The sequence below is a fragment of the Cyprinodon tularosa genome, unplaced genomic scaffold (assembly GCF_016077235.1).
Source record: "Cyprinodon tularosa strain WSP-4 unplaced genomic scaffold, ASM1607723v1 ctg614, whole genome shotgun sequence".
Classification (NCBI taxonomy): Eukaryota; Metazoa; Chordata; class Actinopteri; order Cyprinodontiformes; family Cyprinodontidae; genus Cyprinodon; species Cyprinodon tularosa.
In genome coordinates, this window is record NW_024039357.1 from 264,614 (window position 1) to 286,853 (window position 22,240).

Below are 22,240 nucleotides of genomic sequence, written 5' to 3' on the forward strand. Positions count from 1 at the left end.
CCTTTCAGATTAAGCTTCTTTCTGTCCATCATTTTCACCCAGAACATTTTAGGAACACAGTAGCAATAACATTTCCAGGCAAACTGAACTGTTTGGAAAAGAGACCTCAGAAAACTCAAATAGATCCAGAGTTGTAGTGACCTGAGATTCCTGATCTCTGTGTGTGTGTTTCAGCTCTATGTGCTGAGCCAGGGTCAGTGCATCTACAGAGGAAAAGTGTCCAGCCTGGTTCCATACCTGCAGAACCTCGGACTGAACTGTCCCACCTACCACAACCCAGCCGATTTCAGTAAGAACAGAAGCACCAGTCTCATTTCAAGACCCGTTCTCTGACTCAGAACCTGGTCACCCGGGTTATGAGGAATAGTCGTGACAGTGTCCTCTGTGTAGTAGACAGCAGGCAGAAGCTCAGAAGGATTCTGGTGTACCTATAGATGCATGAAAGATTTGCTTATCTTCAAGCCAAGGTCTTATTCATCTTTGACAGGATTTAAAGCAGAAACTTAAAAAAGACAAAACATTTTTTTATTTCAAGTTTGAGGAACTTGGATGGAGGAAAGCTTGCATTAAGTTGGTGCTAGGGTCTCCGATGTAGTTAAACAACTTAGAAAAACTTAGGATAGGTATATCTACGTGGAGCGTTTCAGTATCAAAAACCAGTCTTCTTTAACTTTTCTGTGGTTCTAGCATGGAGGTGGTTCTCTGCATAAGCTTTTTGGGATGGGGCTCATAGTCTGTTGATATATCAGATCAAATGTTATGTCCTTATTCTTAGCCACCTGGAAAAGTTAATTCCATGCTACTAAAGACACATCTGTCTGAGGTGAACCTTATGTTCAGGAGCATTCTGGTCTTTGTCCTGGCGATCTCAAACTAAACCACCTCTTTACCCTCACCATCAGGGCCGGTTCTAGCCCTTTGGTTGCCCTAGGCGAGATTGAGTTTTGCGCCCCCCCCCCCCCCCCCCGCTCACTTTTGCCGTGCTAAATACGAATACTGTTTTCAGCATCTGTTTAGTGCTTCGTTGAGTTCAGTGAGTGGATTTGATATAAGTATTAATAGTTTTAGGAATTGTGCTATAAGAATCAAGGTTGTGTTTAAGCATTCAGAAAAAACTGTAACTTAGCATGGAGTGATGCATAGACAAATACCAGAATAGGTTTCAGTACCTCTTATTTTAAATAATTTATTACACACTCAAAGTTAGGACTGTGCAAAAACACTTTTAACCATCTGTAAGGACACTTAGGTAAAGTATAACTAAAAAACTGGATTGAATCATTGAATGAATTTATTTCAGACAATTAACAAATTTAACACACATTAAACAAATATTAAATAAATCAATTTCAGAAATTACCAAATAACAATAAAAAATAATAAATTTAAGAAATTCTTCAACCAAGGACTACATAAAAAAGTAATTGATAAACATTAAATTAAATTTTCTTTTCCAGTTCAATTAAATCATTTGAACATAAATAGAAATGAGATAAACAAAATTTTCCTCTAAATAAAATATATCAGGTATATTTACCCTGATTTCTGACACTGATTAGTGATTAAAGAAAGGATTAACCCTCTACAAACAAAAGTGCTTTTATGAATACCATTACAAAATTAAAAGTTTGAAGTCGTTTTTTTTTTGTTCACATATTCTATGATGAACAGCCATAACTTCATATATTTTGATGATTATTTGTACATCCCTTTTGAACACTCAATGCAGATAATCACTACAAAATATTTTATTTATATTAGTATCTTCTACCCATTCTCAAGCTAATAATATAGCACATAATTCTGAGAAAAAAATGTCAACATTAGGGATGGGGATCGTTAATATTTATTGATATCGATACCTTTATCGATACTCCTTATCGATCCGAGTCTTTATCGATACCACTATCGATACTTTTTTGTTATTTGGTGGAAAGACGATGCAACAAAATTTTATTAACAGAACTGGTATTGCACTATTGCTTAACAAGTGAGCATAACAAAAACGTTTCTAGCCTTCAATAAACATGGCTAATGTAATAGGCCACTTGGAAATGACATAAAACTAACTAGAATATATTTTCACAATTGTTGGTTAATGTATTGTCTACTGTCACTTTTCATCATGTTTTTAGTGATTAGGAAAATATTTAACAAATAAATAATTGTATTTTAAATTAAATGTAATTTTTAATAAATGTTGGCATCAGTAGTTTCATTATATATAGAGCAATATACAACTGTATTACTCATGTTTTTCGCCAAAAACAAAATTTCCCGTTTTCTTTACGTTACACTTGAACGCATCATGATAACCTAATTGTCATTTTACTGAGCCAATCTGAACACATCATCACGCAACACGTCTGAAACTTTATTTACTTTTCAAGCTAACTAGCTTGTATGCTTCCGATTACAAGACGGATTTCACAATTAATATTTTTAACTGACCGGACAAGCTACAAAGTCTGTGTGCGCTTACCAGTGGTACTCTGAGTGGATGATTAAGACGGGCCGACTGCGGCAGCAGCTGGAGGAGGAGAGGGGAGTCTTTTCCGTTCAGCCATCCTCGAGTCGCGAGCAAAGTTAAGTGTCAGAATTCACTTGTTTTACTTTTAATATCTGTTTGCTTACAATTTCATTCCAAAATATTGGTGGACATGCTGCAGGGATTGACGTCACGACTTCCGGGTTGGAGGGCGCTTGAAAAGAGATCAGAATCTTTTCCGATTTTCTCTTAAATGTGAAAAAATAAATAAAAAAACGGTGGTATATTTATTTGTTCATATTTTGCTATTTATATATACGTAAGCTTAAGTCAAACTGACGGATGCTTCATAACCGGTTTAATTCGCTTTTTTTTCTAATTCTATGATTAATGGGAAGTAAGCCTAAGGGCGACGCTAAGTATAGAGGGCGCCCCCAACACATTTGTCGCCCTAGGCAATTGCCTAGCTCGCCTATAGCAATCGCCGGCCCTGCTCACCATGACATTTCAGCTTATATAGACTTTTTTTAAGGCCATGGGTCTCAGCTGGAGGGAAGGTAGAAGACGACTTTTGGATTGGGAAGGATGTTCTGTCACAAAGTGATGTGGGATGGGGATTAGATTAGATAAAATGTATTGTCACGAAATTAATTTGATTTGGGTACAGACTCTGGCTCCTACATAGTCCAAACTATGTGTCACACTGCATTCACACATAAAAACACTGCTACAGAAATTCCATTATAGGACAATAAATAAATACATAATGAACAATGTTACGTTACATTTACAATAAGAAAAGAAAAAAATATAAAAACCCTTCTTTAAAAAATCTACTACATGAGATAATGAATATAGAAACAAGCATATCCATTTAGTGTAAATTTTGAATACCCTTGCATATTCCACAATTTAATGCTTGATACTGTTTATTGCCTTAATGGAAAGTGGAAGAAATGAGCTCTTATAGCAGTTCAATCTCGACTGGGACTCGACCTGAAGGAAGAAACTGATACTCTGAATAAACAAATATGAGTGGGGTCTGAGATGATTTTCTGGGCTTGTCTAGTTATTGTTTCATTGAAGATGGTTTGAAGTAAGGGGTGCTTAACAAGTTCCATCAAATTCATTGCTCTTTGAGTCAGGCAATTAGGTTTGGCCTCCATTTACAAACCAAGACAGGTTGCCAAACCAGGCAGAAATTCCATACCAAATCATGTTCTCTATAACAGCACGGTAAAAGAGCAGCATGACTCTCTGACTGACACCAAAGGCCCTCAGCCTGCGCAGAAAATGTAGCCACTGCTGGACCCTGTTGCAGACATAATCAACTTGAGCAGTCCGAGATAATTTATTATTGATTTTTAATACAAGATGTTCATAGGAATCTGCTTGGGCAAGTATTTGATTATGGATGACTAATTGATGGAGCTAACTAAATAGACTGGAGCAGCATTTGCTGTGATTGTCATGTTGAAAAGTGTACTGAACTTTGCTGAGGAGCCAAGCATATAGGGTCTCTGCTTCTACTCTTGTTCTTGTCTGTCTGTCTTCTCTATAAGTCATGGAGGTTGCATCCGGGGAGTACGGGGACCAGATGGTGAGACTGGTCAGGGCAGTTCAGGACAGGAGATCTGAGGAGGTCCATCAGAAAGAGCTGAATGGAGACGCCAGCCTCCACCCGCTTCTGTGGCAGGAGGTAGAAAACAAACCACTCTAGGATCTCAACTGGAATATCAGACAGTAAAATAAAAACATACAGTCGGTGTTCTGGATGATTTCTTACAGCTGAATGTTTCTGCTCTGCTCAGGAGAGTTCTTCATCTGAAGGTTGCCACAGCTTCTCAGCCAGCTGCAAGACTCAGTTCTGCATCCTGTTCAGGAGGACTTTCCTCAGCATCCTCAGAGACTCGGTGAGAAAGCTGGTCTCCCTCCTACAGCTGCTGGAGGCTTACCTCCACTATCTCAGATTTGATTCTGACCCATTTGAAAAAGATCTGAGAGTGGATCATTGATGCTTAAAACCTGAGAAAATAAAAATACTGTGATTGGCAACTTCTCAAGAAATTCAATTCAGTTCAAGTCAGTTTATTTATATAGCGCCAATTCACAAAAAAAGTCATCTCAAGGCACTTTACAGTTGATCAGATCATCCAGTCATATTGATACAGTTTTCTATCTAAGGAAAACCAGTTGATTGCATCGACTCATTGACTCAAATGCAATCCCTAACACTAAGCACGCTTCTAGTGACAGTGGAGAGGAAAAACTCCCTTTTAACTGGAAGAAAACCTCCAGCAGAACCACGCTCAGTGTGAGTGACCATCTGCTGAGGCCAGCTGGGGTTCAAGGAGACAGAAGCAAACATTGAAAAAGAAGCTGTAAAAGGCGGCCCCGTCCAGGAAACACACAGCCAGGCAGACGAGCTCTGAGCCGACTCCTATGTCAGAGGATGAAGAGAGCACATCCAGCCAGTCACAGTCAGAGAAACTGGACTACAGTGAAAAACAGGCCAATCTCCAACATCTATAAACAAAGGTGTTGATGGCAGCAGCACAGCTGATATTTCTCTCCAGGATGAAGTCACAGTCAAAGAGGAACAGACAAGATAAAGCTACCAGGAGAAAAAGCAGAGAGAGTATAACGTTAGAGATTGAACTAAAAGATTCTACAGAGTGGGAGAATAGCGATAGAATGAGGCAGAATGATGAAAAAGGCCCCCCTATGTCCTCCAGATGTCTAAGCCTGTAGCAGCATATTTATAGAGATAGTTCAGGACAACCTGAGCACCTCTAAATATAAGCTTTATCAAAAAGGAAAGTTTTAAGCCAACCCAAAAAATAGACAAGGTGTCTGCTTCACAGACTACAACTGGTAGTTGGTTTCACAGGAGAGGAGCCTGATAACTAAAAGATCTGCCTCCCATTCTACTTTAAGAAGTTCTAGGAACCACTAGTAAACCTGCAGATTGAGAGGAACATAAGTAACAATCATATTTCTGATATAAGATGGAGCTTGGCCATTTAAGGCTTTGTATGTGAGAAGGAGGATTTTAAATTCTATTCTTTGATTCAACATGAAGCCAATGAAGAGAAGCTAGGATAGGAGAGATATGATCTCTTTTTTTAATCAGAACTCTGGCTGCAGCATTTTGGATCAGCTGAAGGATTTTACTCCAGCCTTGAAGTAACAAATGGATGGACTAGTTTCTCAGCATCACCCCTCTATCCAACCTCTATTGTTTTCTTCCTATTTGCGGCTTGTAAAATTCTGGCTTCATATGGAACAGTCATTTCCGTCATTAACAACTGTAAACTAGAGTTTGTTCAAGCAATGCTTTCCTCAACTTTGAACTAATCTGACAATGTGGTCTGGTTGAATTGACTCTGTAAAGAGCCTTGAGATGACATGTGTTGTAAATTGGCACCACATAAATAAACTGAATTTAATTCAAATTGAATTAGAACAGTGAAGCTAACGGTAGCTTAGCTCATACAATGCTCCAAATTTAACATTAATCATTGTAGATCATATTTCTACTGCTGTCAGAACACATTTATGACATTAAACTTAGTTATTTAGTAATGACTTTAGTTTAACAATTTTAAACTCTTAAAGAGAACAACAATTAGGCCAAATCTTCTTTGCTAACGTACTAGCTGCAGCCAGGAAGAAATCAGTACTGTCTCAGAACGCAGGATTTCATGAAAGGTAGCCAATCACAGGCAGTTTACTTTTTTTGGTGGGTTTCCCCCTAAAAACAATGATAAAAGTTGACATAAGCCACAGAAAAAGATCCACAAATGAGTAGAAGAGAATCTACTGGCACATAAAAAGCGTTTCAGAAGCAAATAGAAGGAGCATGAACTCGTGGATGTGATAAATTAAGGACCTCATGATATTAAATATGCATACATTAAATATTTAGAACGTGCCTACAGAGCAGTGTTTACAATTTAAATAAAACTGCTCAAATTAGTTTTTATTACATGTGAACTTTTGGAAGAATTCTCTCTTCTTACTTTCATATCATAATGTTTTAATTCCAGAGAAGAGATTTTGGCTAATCTTGTGGAAATAAAATCCTAAATTTGATACCAATATATGTTGTTTTATGTTTCACACATAAAATGGATCTTAATAGACTCCCAAATAAATTAAAAATGTTTTCCACATTATGTAACAGGTATCCCTGACACCTTAAATGAAAACAAGCAAATATTGTAGATTTGAATGAAAGAGCTGCATTATTTTGCAGTTTGTACATCCTGGTTGTTTGTTGATTTCATTAAAATAATTTATTCTTTTTAATCAGTTATCATAGAATAATTGTTAATTTCTCTAGTATCTGTATAACACTGTGACTGGCTGAGCAGGTGCTGACCCACCTCAGGATCTCCTCTCACATCGGGATCGGAGTTCTGATCGGGCTCCTGTACCTGGGCATCGGAAACGAGGCCAAGAAGGTTCTGAGTAACTCAGGCTTCCTCTTCTTCTCCATGCTGTTCCTCATGTTTGCTGCTCTCATGCCTACTGTACTCACATGTGAGTCAGCATGTCTCTCTCAGTATGGTACACAGAGGTAGAACCAGAGGAACATTCCTGGTTCCTCCTCCTGGTCCCTTTTTTCCTTCCTAATATTATCCTCCCATGTTTCTGTGCTCAGTTCCTCTGGAGTTGGGGGTTTTCCTGAGGGAACACCTGAACTACTGGTACAGTCTGAAGGCTTACTACTTGGCCAAGACCATGGCTGACCTTCCCTTCCAGGTAACTTCCTCACACACACGTTCCTCCAGTATTATTAAACACCTATCGAACACCTGGACCTTGATTTTGAGCTTTGAGGGACAGCCATGATGTGTTTATAGGTTGGATCTAAGAGTAACCTGCCAAGAATAAGATATCTGTCAATAAAAACCTAGAGTAGGTTCTTTAGGGGGGTTACCTATAACTTCACTATATTTCTAGAAAGCTAGTCGTTATTCATTCCTTTTGCTCAGCTTATCTTTCTTATCATCATATCAATTTAACTTTATTGATCTCACATTGGAGAAATTTACCTTTGTATTTTGCCCCTCCACTTGGGGAGCAGTGGGCTGCCATTGTGGGGCTAAAAATCTTGTTCATAGACCCTGAGTGGCAGTTTGTGGAAGTGGGGCTTGAACCCAGACCCACAGGATTCCAAGCTCTATACCCTAACCAATAGCAGGCCACTTCTCTCTTTTTGTTTATCTTTCTTGAAATGAAATTCGCCACATTAGGTTTTCACAAAGTTCAAAGTTCATCCTAATGAATGAGTATCCTGGTTGTTAAGGTCGTTAATTAGCACCATATTCAGAACTTATACATGGCCTTGAGGACTGAATTTAGACACCACTGTCGTAGAGATTTAATGACATTCCACAAATAAGAACAACTTAGGGCAGATATATTATTGGTAGTTTACAAATTTTATAAATGCTGAGAGTTGTAGTTTATTTGTGGTAATAGACTCAAGCCTCCTGATTTCTTTTTTGTTGTTTTTCAAAAAAAAAAAAAAAAGATGATAAAAAATACCTTTTTTTGTGGCATTTAATGCTGAATTTTTTTTTCTCCAGCTTTTTAATTGTAATTACACTGTCGCAAGTACAGAGCAACGGCATGTACTCTGCAGTTAACCCATCCCCTTGGGGAGCAGTGGGCTTCCATTAAGCGGCACCTGGGGAGCAATCAGGGGTTAATGGTTTTCCTCGGGACCCAGAATCCCAGTCCGTGTGAGTGGGGCTTGAACTCAGAACCTTTGGAATCAAAGCACAATGCCCTAACCACTGTGTAGCCTATTGGTGGTGTACAGTAGAATTTGAAGCAGGGTGAAAATTACAAGGTTCTGTAAAATTACTTCGAAGAATAAACATCAAACAACGGATATTAGAATTAATATCAGTACGTTTAATTTGTGCCATTGAATACTTGAGTATTTTCAAAAGTGAGCACTTCAGTGCCTTAATTTGAGTCAATTTTTGACCAAGCAACTTTTGCTGGTAGTTGAGTAAGATCGACCATGAGTATTGTGTCCAAGACTCGATATTTGTCAACTATTTGTATTTTGCTGCACTAGTGGCTCGTCATTGCAAAGTAGGCTGACAGGAAAGGGGGTACAAGTGAGGGGGAGAGACATGCAGTAAAGGACGACAAGTCGGATTGGAACCACGGTCAGGGATGTTGAGGATACATGGGTTGTGTGAACTAAAGCACGCCCTACGTGACAACATTTTTGATGATCTGAGACTCATATAGCTTGCAGCACACAGAACTGGTCCACCATTTCTTTATTGTTTTTAGTGTTTAAACTATGGTGATACCTTCTTTTTCTGGAAGGCCCACAGCACTACTGCAGCCCATAATATCTGTTTGTATCTGCCTTGGTACTTTATTTGAGAACTGACAGGTTAGACAGAAATTTCAGTTCTAGATTGTAAAAACATAAATAAATCAGAGCTGAAATACAATCTGAGCAAAAGAGAGATTCTGTGTAACTCTTTAAAGTGTTGGAGGGTTTAACAGAAAACTGTAAGTCCTTCAGCTGTGGGTGACACACTGGGTTATAGTAGACAGAGGTATCCATGTTTTCATCACATCACAGGTCTCTGAGATTAATGTGTTAAATTAAAAACCTTCAAACATAAACTGTGATTGATTAAAAACTGTAGAGATAGAACTAAAACACCCATGGTTCTAGGTAGACCTATCAAGCAGAACTTTGGGTCAAAAAAAAAAAGTTTTGTTGAACTTGACCAAAGCTGCAGCAGGAGTCAGCTAAAGAAAAACTTGGAGGGAACTTGTACAAAACCACGAAATGGTGTTTTTAGATTTTTGACAGAAGAAACTCTTTATTCTAGGTGGTGTTTCCAGTGGTTTACTGCAGTATTGTTTACTGGATGACGGCTCAGCCTCCAGACGCTGCACGATTCTTCCTCTTCCTGTCTCTGGGAGTCCTTACGTCCTTAGTGGCTCAGAGCCTGGGTTTGCTGATCGGAGCTGCCTCCACCTCACTGCAGGTCGGTTCCTTCCCTCACCTGCATAGAGTTGGATTGGTTTCCATGGCAATCTCACAATATTTGATCTTTGCAGGTGGCCACATTTGTGGGTCCGGTCACAGCGATCCCGGTGCTGCTATTCTCAGGGTTCTTTGTCAGCTTTGATACCATCCCCTGGTACCTGCAGTGGATGTCCTACATCTCCTATGTCAGGTGGGGGCAGCTGTCAATGCTTCAGGATCATGATCAATAAGTTGGCAGCAGGGGGCACTGTTGTCCAGCTGACTGACACAATTTGCTGCTGTTGTGCTTCAGGTATGGCTTTGAGGGTGCCATCCTGTCCATCTATGGTCTGGATCGAGCAGACCTTCACTGCGATGAAGAAGATACCTGCCACTTCCAGAAGTCTGAGGCCATTCTGAAGGAGCTCGACATGATGGATGCCAAACTCTACCTGGACTTCATCGTCCTCGCCATCTTCTTCTTCTCTCTGAGGATCATCGCCTACTTCGTCCTGCGGTACAAGATACGGTCTGAGAGGTAGACCAGCACTAGCACAGGACTAAACCAGTCAGTCTGCATTTGGACTCTGATGAGGAGATGCTGTGTGTCTGAAGGTCTGGTTCAGGTCTTGCAGGGACTGGAGCTGGTCTCCTGGTTTCTGAATATTTTACTGTGCCACACTCTGAACTCAGCAGAATATAAGTCTCCCTGGGCTGGTTTCTGAAACAAGACTCTGATCAAGAGACGTTCAGGGCCAAGAGAACTTTCTTTGTGATGTTAGTGAATCATTGGTAGGTTTGTGAATGAAGACTTGTGGACTCACTGAGACTGTCCCACAAATAAACGTGTCAAACAAGTTTGGTTTCACTGTTTGCTTCCTCCAGTCTTTTTCCTGAAGCTGAATGCTCTTTGATTTGATCCTTGTGAAGCTTATTTTTTAAGTCTCGTGGCACCAAAGTAAGCACAGAGTGGGAAGACATGCAGCAAAAGTCTTAGTATGTAAACCCAATGTCAAAATAGAGGACTATGGCCTTCCTATATATCAGCAGCCTCTGCCATTATGCCACTGCTTACTGTGTAAAGCTTTCCATCCATCCATCCATCCATCCATCCATCCATCCATCCATCCATCCATCCATCCATCCATCCATCCTCTGCACAGCAATAAAAAAAAATCATGGTTCTTTTATTGAGTTTCTTTTTAATCGGAAATAAAAACTCGTAAAAAATGGTCAGTAAGAAACAAAACATATGCATCTCTGCAGATGCAGAACATGGAGGAGGAACCCTGTTTTTTTTTATTTTTTATTTTTTTTTGGTGTATTTGTTTTTTTAACCTATCATGAAAAAGTGCTGCATTTTTCCTGACCAGCAGGTGGAGATATTTACTTATAGAAGATAAAACTGCTGACATCAGGAGTGATTTTACACCCCAAAGAATTATGCTTCTCTTATTGAACTATGACCTGTAAACTGATAACCAATAATCAAAGATTTATCTGTGAGTTCTGGGGGAGATAAGCGAAGTCATGAGCTGCTTTCTTTGGATTTTTAGATTTTAGGAAAACAAAGGAAACAGTAAATGAACACATTAACTGACTGGTTATTTCTCCTCCTCAAGATACATATTAAAATTCATTCATCTGAGTTTGGTGACAGGAGGAGCAGCAGGAGCTGAGCAAAGTTTGTATTGTTTGGATGATTAAAGAGTTATGGAAGAATTTAAATCACTTTTGCCCCGAATTAATCAACTTTAAGGTTTTCCAGATCTCCTATCAATCACATTTCTTTTTCTCATAAATCCCACTTTTCCTCAAATTATTTCTAGAAAACACAGTTTACCCCAAAATATTTTTATGAGGTACACCATCATTTGGTGGAGATAATTACAGCACTTGATTTAACAAATGCAGCCATTATTAATTAGAAAGAGCACACTGAAACTCTGCATGTTTCTTACAGCAATTATATGGAAATTCATATATATGATGATATTGACTGCATTGTACAGAGGGTAAAATTGTCATACAAATACGATATTTATCTTACACCTGGCCCACTGTGTGCTGATCAGTTGGAACACTGGTACTGAAAGCTGATTGTTCTCAGGTTTAAATGTGTTTTTTGGTGGGAAAGATGTACAAGTTTAATTATACAATGCGGGTATTAAAAAAATACTTCTTTTTAGTGGTACACTTAAGATTAATTTGGAAAAAAGTGGAACAAAGTGGACTTAATGGAAGATGACCAAGAAGGACACCATCATTATAAACTAATCATAGAAAGGCCAGACTGGAATTTGCCAAACAAGATGGTGACAGCCACAATGATTCTAACAAATGAGAGAACGCTGGACTTTTACTCAAAGCACATCAACTCTATGTCCATAGAGGGGAAAATGAAGCATATCAAGTAAAGAACACTGTCCATACATACAAATGCTTTAATACTTTCTTTTTTGATGCATTTTTTATGATAATGGTCTTAACTTAAAGTTAAAAACATAGTCTATTTTCATAAATATATTTACTGATACATTTATCAGAACTATTACAATGTGCAATGTGGTAAATGCTTTGTTTGGTTTCATTTCTTTTAAAGGTTTTTCACCTGCTTAATTAAATGATTATCTGTAAACAACACAAGAAGAAAAATAAAAAAGGAAAAGATGAAACAACAGTTTGGTCATTGAGTGGAACCCAGTTTAATGTTCAGCTTAATACACGCCTTCAAGTGTGGGAATAGCACAGCAAAGATTCAATCACTTGACAAACATGGAGCAAGCTCTGTTATGCTCTGGGGCTTCTTTGCTTCATCTGGCACAGGGTGTCCATCTCTACAGGTTCCAATGAAATTTCAAGAATATCAGGGGATCATAAAGAGAATGTGTTAGAACTGTGTTAGAAAGCTTGGTCAACATGACAATGACCCAAAATACAGCTAAAAACACAGAGAATGGCTGAGAAGAAAACATTGGACTATTCTATTCGGCTTGTAAGAATAAAATCTAAATCCTATTGAGCATCTTTGGAAGAAGCTGAAAAATACTTTCTGGAAAAGGCCCCCTTCAAACCTGAAACAAGTGGAGCAGTTTTCTCATAAGGAGTTGAACAAAATACTTGAATGGAGGAGCAGATTTATCATTGACAGTCATAGGAATCATTTGGTTGCAGTGATTGCCTCTAAAGGTTGTGGAACAATATGTTTAAGCCAAAGGTACTATTAGTTTTGTCCAGGCATATTTAAGGAGTAAATATTTTTTTCCTTTTAAATCACTCTGCTGAAGGATTTTTTTAAAGTAAATCCTAAATTTATTTTCTTCATTTTCATAGAATTTACTTTTGTCATATTTAAGCTATTTCTGTGACCATTGTGGATTTTTCTTTTATTTAAGTACCACAATTTTTTTATGTGTGTACTTCTAAATGCCGTTTTTTTGGGTCTTTTTCTTTAGAAGTCCTCCAGGGCTTCAGCCCCACAGGCCCAGGTGGCAGGTTCAGCCGAGTACCACTGTACCTGGAGTTAACCTAAACACCTTCTTACAGTGTACCTGTGTGTACAGGCCTGTATAAGCAGTGTAAAAAACCAGAAGCTAACTTGACAATACATATTTACTTGAATTTGATGCTACCTCTCTTAGAAAGGGTTTAGTGTTGGCCACTACTAAAACAAACCTCTGTCTTCCAACCCCTTTTCTCATGTTTTCAATGTTTAATCATTCACATCACACATTTACAGCTAGCTTGTGACAATTACCTGCACACTATATCAAATACTGCTTTTTTGTCTAAAACTATTTGTTAAAACACTCTCCTCAAGTTTAAAGGGGGTTACTTCACTATTGGCATATCCGGGAATGTGAAGTAACCCTGGAAATTTGCAGCCCTGCCCTGGGATACTACACTTTGCGACTGGCTCCTCCGACATTTACGGACTCACAATAAATTATAATGGAAGATGAAAATAAATAGTTATTTACTTTCTTATAAAAGTTAATAAAAAACTGTACATGTTTCTGATGAAGACAATGGAGATAACTCCTCATTCCACCACTCTGTTGCAAAACTATAATGACTGTGTTCAGTGTCAGTGCAGGTGCCAGGGTACAATAACAACTCATGAGACCGGGAAAGAATAATCATGTGTAAAATGAGGTGGAAATCAGAGGGAACAATTCCTTAAAGGAATAGTACTCCCAAAACATGATTAGCCTTCATTTTCTACTCACCCCCATGCTGAACAACACCCTGGAGTACTTTTTTGATATCTCAAATGCATCTGGAGATCTGGGAGGCTTCTTGCTGTCTGCTGACATTCAAATAATGGAGGTCTAAGGTGACCGAGACAGAAAGGTCCATAAAAGTTCACAAAAAACGAGTCAATATTCCTCCATACTGGTCGTCCAATGTATTCCAAGTGTCCTGAGTGGGTAGCATCCAGAATTTACTCGAAACGAAGTCATTTAGAATGTTTTTAGAGCATAAACAGTAGTGTATAGGATTTCCTGAAAGCGCGCACATGCGCGATCACGACGCTACGGAAGCCGGCAGACCAAACCAGATGAAAGTGCGCATTCAGCGTCTGCTCTGCCGATAATGCAAGCGTAGAAGAAGAAATGTGCTGTTTACCTGTGCAAAGAAAGAAACAACGAAAGAAAAATGTCTGAGGACTTCAGTGTTGAGGAAGAGCAGGAGTTCTTTGCCGAGCTGAATGCGCTGGTTTGGTCTGCCGGCTTCCGTAGCGTCGTGATCGCGCATGTGCGCGCTTTCAGGAAATCCTATACACTACTGTTTATGCTCTAAAAACATTCTAAATGACTTCGTTTCGAGTAAATTCTGGATGCTACCCACTCAGGAAACTTGGAATACATTGGACGAGCAGTATGGAGGTATATTGAAACGTTTTTTGTGGACTTTTATGGACCTTTCTGCCTCGGGCGCTGGGCACCTCCATTATTTGAATGTCAGCAGACAGCAAGAAGCCTCCCAGATCTCCAGATGCATTTGAGATATCAAAAAAGTACTCCAGAGTGTTGTTCAGCATGGGGGTGAGTAGAAAATGAAGGCTAATCATGTTTTGGGTGTACTATTCCTTTAAATAACTTGATTGGAACTTGTTCTAAAGCCCCTGTCACACCTTAACCATTTAAACCAGCATATGCCTGATGTATGAAAACTCTGGCAAAAACGCTGGCATACATTGGATAAGTTATAGGTTTTATACGTTTAGGTAGAAATGTTTTTTGCATTTAGGTTACGTATAGGTTTTATACGTTTTATATAAGTTATGAGCATGCTGAAGCACGCTGAAACACGCTGGCACACGTCGACATTAGGCAAGTATGACGAGAAATTTAGCTCATGCTCAAAATTTCTTGATGTATGCCAGTGTATGCCATACGTGGGCAATAAGTTACAGGTAAGTTATTTGATCGTTGTCAGACTTTAATTAAGTGTAAGTTACTCATAAGTCGTGGCGTGTAGCTTATCCAAACACTATGACTAACTTTTACATAACTTATCAAGAACTTATTTCAACGCATATCAATGTATTTGAAGTCTTCCATACGACCGTGGAACGTGTTTTTAACTTCCAGTTACTGTATAATGGTATAAAAGGGGGTTCACAGGAGGAAACTGTCAGTACTCCGCCAGACTTCATCCCCATCATAGGGTGCATGTGAGTCTGATGGATTCTCCCTGTGTTCACGGCCAACAAACTTCCTAGCAGACATTATGCTGAATGTGCTGTGACTGCAAACCTTATTTTTACTAATACCGCAGTCAAAGAAATCTTTTTATGCAGTTCAGGGGCCTCCAGGTGCACCGCTGCCCCCCTCAGGACACTGGCTTGAGACATTTCATGGGCATTATGCTGCCATGCGTTATTCATAAGTTAGGCTGTCTTTGGACATATGTTATGAATACTCTATGCATATGCCCCAAATTTAAACAGTTTTGCACTGAAAACTCAGTTGGATCAAAACAGTCCAAACTCATTTTATGCTCTGTAGTTACCTCAGATGCTGCTGTATCTTCCAGAGTTCAACCTATTATAGTTAGAGAGATACCAATGAAAAAACTCTTATTAATAAAGAACCCCATAAAATGACTTCTGTTAAGAATAGGGGGAATGGACGAATTAAAAGAGCCATGGTTCTGGGTGAGTTTGATGGCTGTATTAAAAAGATATCTAAGATTATTCTTATTCTCATCTACTAATGAATAAAAATATGTTCTAGTTCTATAAAGGGATATTTTATACAGCAGTGCACTGTTTTTTTTTTTAGATTAGGTAGGATTCCTCTAGGCATGTAGAGCACCATTTCTCTCCAGTTTCCTAGCATTATGCTTCAAAGTGCTCAAATCTGCATTTAACCAAGGAGCCAGCCTCCTATTACTACATTTCTTCTTTTTAGAGGGGCTACATTGTCTAAAGTAGCATAGAGAAATGAAGTAACAGCATCATCAATTAAATGGTTTCCCTCAGCAGTATTATTCAGTGATGCAGAGGAGATAAAAATATATATTTGTTTTTATTATTTATCATTGTATAATCTGACAATTATCTGCGACTTCTTTCAGGGGAATAGAAAAAATAGTCAGACAGGACAGGCTTGTAAGGAAATACTATTATTTCTCCACAGTCAATGACATATTTTAGCATATTTCAGGTACAAAGTATGAATATTAGAATGCGTGGGACTATGCACATTTTAAACAAACCTAATCGAGTCTAAGGTATCAGTAAAGGCTGCATTTTAGCTTTCACCTTCAGGACTGGCATTAATAACCATCACTATAATGACTTTGTCAGTATTTGACACTAAATCAGATAGAAACTTACAAAATTGTGAATAAGGACCTGGTGGACAATATAAAGTAACGCATAGAAGATGTCTTGTTGCTCTGAAGTTTGGATAGGGGGAAACTAAGATTTAAATTATAATCTAGTTTCTTGGCATATAAAAATGTAAACAGCTGGAGGGGGTTTGCCTTATTTATGCTTACAGAATGTCGTTGTAGCCATGTTTCATAATCTTTACACTTCCTTTCTAATTTCTACGTTGTTACCTCTGTAACAGAAACAAATTAGTTTTCTTCCTTCCACCTAGTGTAAAGTTAATCTGCATTTTGTTATAAACTTGTCAACGCCTCTCTGGATTTATCAGATCACAAACCATTAGTAACATCTAAACTTAAGAGTTTCTGAGTTAGAAAAGAGATGATACACTGCTGTGGAGCAGACTGGTGAAAATAAATCATTTCAAAAATACATCAATGGAGCTCCTTCTGTGGAAAGTCAGATTTAAGTGATTATGATAGTGCTTTCTTTTTTTTTAAATCAGGCTTAGTAGGAAAATAAACTATTGCAGCTCTGTTTCTGTATCAGCTACAGAACATTTCTAGAGTTGTTTGAAGAAATTGCATCATTCAAGCTCATTAGTCAACTCAGGGATGTCCAAGATCAGCTCATCATGTCATCATGTCCCAGAGGAGTCTTTATAATGGCAACAGTTCCTGTAATTCCCTCTGAAGCAGCTGAACCAGACCGACCAGTTAGGAGCAGATGTCCATTTGTCCTGAGAGGACAGAGAACACTAATGACATCCCTGCTGACTTCTCTGCAGACCTCAGAAAGGAATGACACAAAGGAGATGTTGCTCCACAGCAAACTCTGTTGTTGGTTGCAGAAAAACTTAGAAGAAAAACTTTGTTTCAATTGGAGCCAAATCACAGGAAAATAACATTAATGCAAAATTATTTTCTATGAAAGAAAAATGTTCCAGCTTTATAGTGTCCTATTTCTGTCAGTTAAGTTTAAAGTGTCCCTGGTGGACCAGACAGGTGAGAGGCCCTAAGGACCAGTAGGAAAAAAAAGATCTAAACAATAAACATTTATGTTAAAGTTCTTAAAGATGAAATATCATCACAACAAATGGGCAAAACTAATTACTCTGGATGTCAATGCTGTTTATAATACAATATTTGAAATGTTTTGCACTCAACTAATAATTTGGGTCATGGGTCGTCCCTGGTACCATTTTGTCGATCAGCAGCTGAAAAGCTTGGGGCCTTCTGGTCCAGAGGATCCATGTACAGAAAATCTGACACAGACTGAGCCTGAGCCTGAGCAACGAACACAAAGGATTCTGCAGATGAAACAAAAATAAAGAGCTAATGTTCTGGGTGTTCGATTAGTGGTTAAACACATTATATGCAATATATAACAATGAATGACCAAGTTTGTTGCATCCTGTGGTTGTGATAGAAAAAAAAAAAAAATCATCTCCTCTCCGTAACCCTGCTTGACAGCATATGAGGGTCTTCTTGCTGATTTGCTGTGCTTGGTATTTCTACAAACATAGGTAATTATGGTGCTTATTTCCTCTCCGGTCACATCTGTCCAGAAAGCGTTGAGTCAGAATTCTTGGTATTTGATTGAGTGCTGCTTTTCTAATCAAAACCATGCTGTCTTTTTATATATTTTTTTAATAGTATATGTTTTATCTTTCAACTTTCCAAAGAGCAAAAATTGTTCGGTGTTTATCTAATCAGGTCAATAGAGTCTAAGATCGAGCCCCCAAGATCCATGGTCTGAGCTTCACTCTCAGTCCTTGGACTGGATCTATTTTCTTTACAGCATTTTGAATTATCTTGCTAATTAAATGTGCTGTAAAAATAAACGTCTCTTGACTTACCTTGTAATAATGGGAGCAGAAGTTATTTTGTCAGAAGCCAATGATTTGTTCAAAAGTTACATTCACCAAATCAATCAATACATAAAACTGCAGTTTTGGATTTACAGCTAAAAGAAGCTGAGTCGGTCATATAGTGAGAATCTGAATCAGAATAAAGTTTAGTGCCAAGCAGGTTTGCACTTACAAGAAATTTGACTTGTTGATGGTGTGGACAAAATATATATACAGAGCCTATTGCTATATAGAATTTAAAACATACAATGAACTATATACAATATATAGTGTATCTACACTCACCGGCCACTTTATTAGGTACCCCATGCTAGTAACGGGTTGGACCCCCTTTTGCCTTCAGAACTTCCTCAATTCTTCATGGCATAGATTCAACAAGGTGCTGGAAGCATTCCTCAGGGAGTTTGGTCCATATTGACATGATGGCATCACACATTTGCCGCAGATTTGTTGGCTGCAAATCCATGATGCAAATCTCCCGTTCCACCACATCCCAAAGATGCTCTATTGGATTTAGATCTGGTGACTGTGGAGGCCATTTGAGTACAGTGAACTCATTGTCATGTTCAAGAAACCAGTCTGAGATGATTCCAGCTTTATGACATGGTGCATTATCCTGCTGAAAGTAGCCATCAGAAGTTGGGTACATTGTGGTCATAAAGGGATGGACAGGGTCAGCAACAATACTCGGGTAGGCTGTGGCATTGCAACGATGCTCAATTGGTACCAAGGGGCCCAAAGAGTGCCAAGAAAATATTCCCCACACCATGACATCACCACCACCAGCCTGAACCGTTGATACAAGGCAGGGTGGATCCATGCTTTCATGTTGTAGACGCCAAATTCTGACCCTACCATCCGAATGTCGCAGCAGAAATCGAGACTCATTAGACCAGGCAACGTTTTTTCAATCTTCTATTGTCCAATTTCGATGAGCTTGTGCAAATTGTAGCCTCAGTTTCCTGTTCTTAGCTGAAAGAAGTGGCACCCGGTGTGGTCTTCTGCTGCTGTAGCCCATCTGCCTCAAAGTTCAACGTACTGTGCGTTCAGAGATGCTCTTCTGCCCACCTTGGTTGTAACGGGTGGTTATTTGAGTCACTGTTGCCCTTCTATCAGCTCGAACCAGTCTGGCCATTCTCCTCTGACCTCTGGCATCAACAAGGCATTTCCGCCCACAGAACTGCCGCTCACTGGATGTTTTTTCTTTTTCGGACCATTCTCTGTAAACCCTAGAGATGGTTGTGCGTGAAAATCCCAGTAGACCAGCAGTTTCTAAAATACTCAGACCAGCACTTCTGGCACCAACAATCATGCCACGTTCAAAGTCACTCTAATCACCTTTCTTCCCCATACTGATGCTCGGTTTGAACTGCAGGAGATTGTCTTGACCATGTCTACATGCCTAAATGCACTGAGTTGCCGCCATGTGATTGGCTGCTTAGAAATTAAGTGTTAACGAGCAGTTGGACAGGTGTACCTTATAAAGTGGCCGATGAGTGTATATACTATATACACAGTGGACTGTGCGTTAATGTAACACAGGAGGTCTGGAAATGCTATGTTGGTGTAGCTTCTAGGTCTTTAACAGGGGATGGAGAGAGGCAGTGTCTGTGTCATGGGGTCTCTGGGCCTTGTTGATAAGGTTGGTAGCGGATGGGAAGAAAATGTTTTGTGGTGTGAGGTTTTGGTCCTGATGAATCACAGTCTCCTGCCAGAGGGAAGTGTCTAAAATAGTTTGTGGCTGTAGTTTGAGAGATCAGCCACAATCTTCTCTGCATGCCTCAGAGTCCTGGAGGTGTGCATATCCTGGATTGAAGATTGCAGCCGATCACCTTCTCTGCAGACCGGATCATACGCTGCAATCTACCCTTGTTCTTGGTGGTGGCACCAGCGTACCAGAGGATTATGGAGGAGGAGAGGAACTCCACCAGAACTCCACCATCATTGTCCTTGGCAGGTTGAATATTTTTAGCTGCTGCAGGAAGTGCATTCTCTGCTGGGTCTTTTTGGTGAGGGAGTTGATGTTCAGCTCCCACTTTAGGTGTCAATTGTGGAGTCACAGAGAGTGATGGGGATAGCTGGCGAGCTGTGAGTCAGAATGTGCTACTTTCAGAGTTTTATTGTCTTTTCTTCTGCTTTACAATTAATTTTGCAATAAGAAGTGGCATTGAAAGTAATAATCATAGACCTTTAACTGACTTTTATGTTCTCCACAAGCTAAAAGGCAATAAATATCAGACTCTAACTTTACCTTATTTTAAATTCCCTTGGCTAAAAAAAAAAGGACTCAGCTGGGACTTTTAGGTTTAAAAAAATATGTAATTTATGAAAAGGATTAGTTTGTATATTACAATAAAAAACAACTATTGCATAAATCACTGTATTATCTATTCCACATAATGTATGTCCTTATGTACAGTCTTTGTTTGAGCTGATATGTATTTCTTTAGTTCTGGTGGCATAAAAGGCATAAAGGGTGTAAATGTATTGGCATGTTGATGATATAAAGACATGTTGAACCGTATCAGAGAAGAAACACAATAAATGCCAGTTAAAGAGAAACTCAATCATGACAATAGCCACATTCCCAATGACCACTGGAAATAAGAAGCCCCTCCTCAACAAACCCTCTACCATGAATGGATTTAGACAACAAATTGATGGTTACATTTCCAATGCAAAAAATGTATACCCTATTCCCACTGGCCGAAAAACCTGTCTAAACCCTGGAACAATCGGCTTTTATTGGAAGTGGGAACAGCTCACTGACGCATGTTTACCAGGGTCAAACGACTCAGCAAGCAACCTGCGTTAAAATTGCGTAGGCTCTGATCGGCATGCTGTGGGAACACCAGAACCAGGTTGACACGCTAATTGAGGTGATACCATTGAGTGCAACATATGGACATCAACAGACTGTTCCAGCCACGTCTGTTCTAAAAAGCCGAAACCACCCTGTTTACATTTGATAAACATGGAGCAGCTCAGGTGAGAGAGATCTGGACAGATAAAAGAGAAAAACAATAAAGCATATTTACTACCCCCTGGCTTCCTTACATGTTGCTCTCAATTGTTTTCTTTTCAGATTTCTGTCGCACTGGTGATATCATCAACACTAAACCAGCGTGATGGTGTGATCAGACATGCAGCAGTGGTAGGAAAGAGGCCATGCAGCTTACCAGCTCGTGGTTAGACCCTACCCGGATTCCCGACGTGGAGGCCTGTGATTGGCCTGCGTCTTGCTCTCTTTTCTTTTAAAGTCTACTGGTGCAGTGGCGGCACGTCTGTCAGAGAGGCAGATCAGACCACTTAGGCCAGTAGCATATGAGTTTTAAGGTTAAAATGATTGCCAAAAAAAAATTATGGCTGTATCATTAACTGTTTGTCTGGATCAGGTGAAGAGGCCAAAATCAGCTCAGTTTGGCTTGAAAAGTCTATGTTTGCCCTAGACTCCCAAAATCTGATTTGAATTTTAGATCCATATTGTTAGTTTTAAGGTTGAAAGGATTGCCAGGAAAGATCATGGCTGTACTATTAACCCTCCAGTAGTCCGTATCAACCACACAGACAGCAGCGTTTGGAGGAAGGGATGTGTGACGTGTGTCTGGTGCCGGCTACTGTGATGTACATAGCTAGCGAGCGGTGCAATTGAGGATAAGAAGCAATGGACTCGGTCTTCTAACATAGTAAAAGGAAGAGTAAAGGCGGCGCAGAGAGGGACTACCTCCTGCTGGTGCTTCAGGGGAAGTATAGCATTTGGGAGAAGGTACAGAACCATTTCTACAGTAGAGCAACAACATGCTAGCCTCGTGAGACCATCCTGTTCACGCGAGCTTTCAAGGTTTCACTTGCAAATCAGTCTGGCTACTCTCCGTTAAAGAAAATTTGGAGCCGTTCACCAAACGAACGTCCAATCAGCGTTGGCTTTGAGGCGGGTTGAGGTGTGACGCAACAAGAAGCGCGACAGTTTAGTCTAAAGAACATGGCGGCTTCAGCCGATGAAACTAGCTGTAGCGTGGC

The 22,240-nt window shown here is 39.4% G+C and overlaps 1 protein-coding gene across 2 annotated transcripts in view; it reads left to right on the forward strand.

Annotated features, from left to right (window-relative positions):
• abcg1 (ATP-binding cassette, sub-family G (WHITE), member 1) overlaps positions 1-10,363 on the forward strand; it is a 28,546-nt gene extending 18,183 nt beyond the window's left edge. For both annotated transcript variants that reach the window (XM_038307561.1, XM_038307562.1), the window contains exons 8-15: positions 175-289; positions 4,051-4,187; positions 4,300-4,401; positions 6,865-7,033; positions 7,155-7,255; positions 9,367-9,525; positions 9,599-9,717; positions 9,820-10,363. In XM_038307561.1, coding sequence (XP_038163489.1) covers positions 175-289; positions 4,051-4,187; positions 4,300-4,401; positions 6,865-7,033; positions 7,155-7,255; positions 9,367-9,525; positions 9,599-9,717; positions 9,820-10,048 — 1,131 coding nt within the window. In that variant the 3' untranslated portion in view covers positions 10,049-10,363. The remainder of the gene's footprint in view (positions 1-174; positions 290-4,050; positions 4,188-4,299; positions 4,402-6,864; positions 7,034-7,154; positions 7,256-9,366; positions 9,526-9,598; positions 9,718-9,819) is intronic.
• Positions 10,364-22,240: the final 11,877 nt, after the last annotated feature.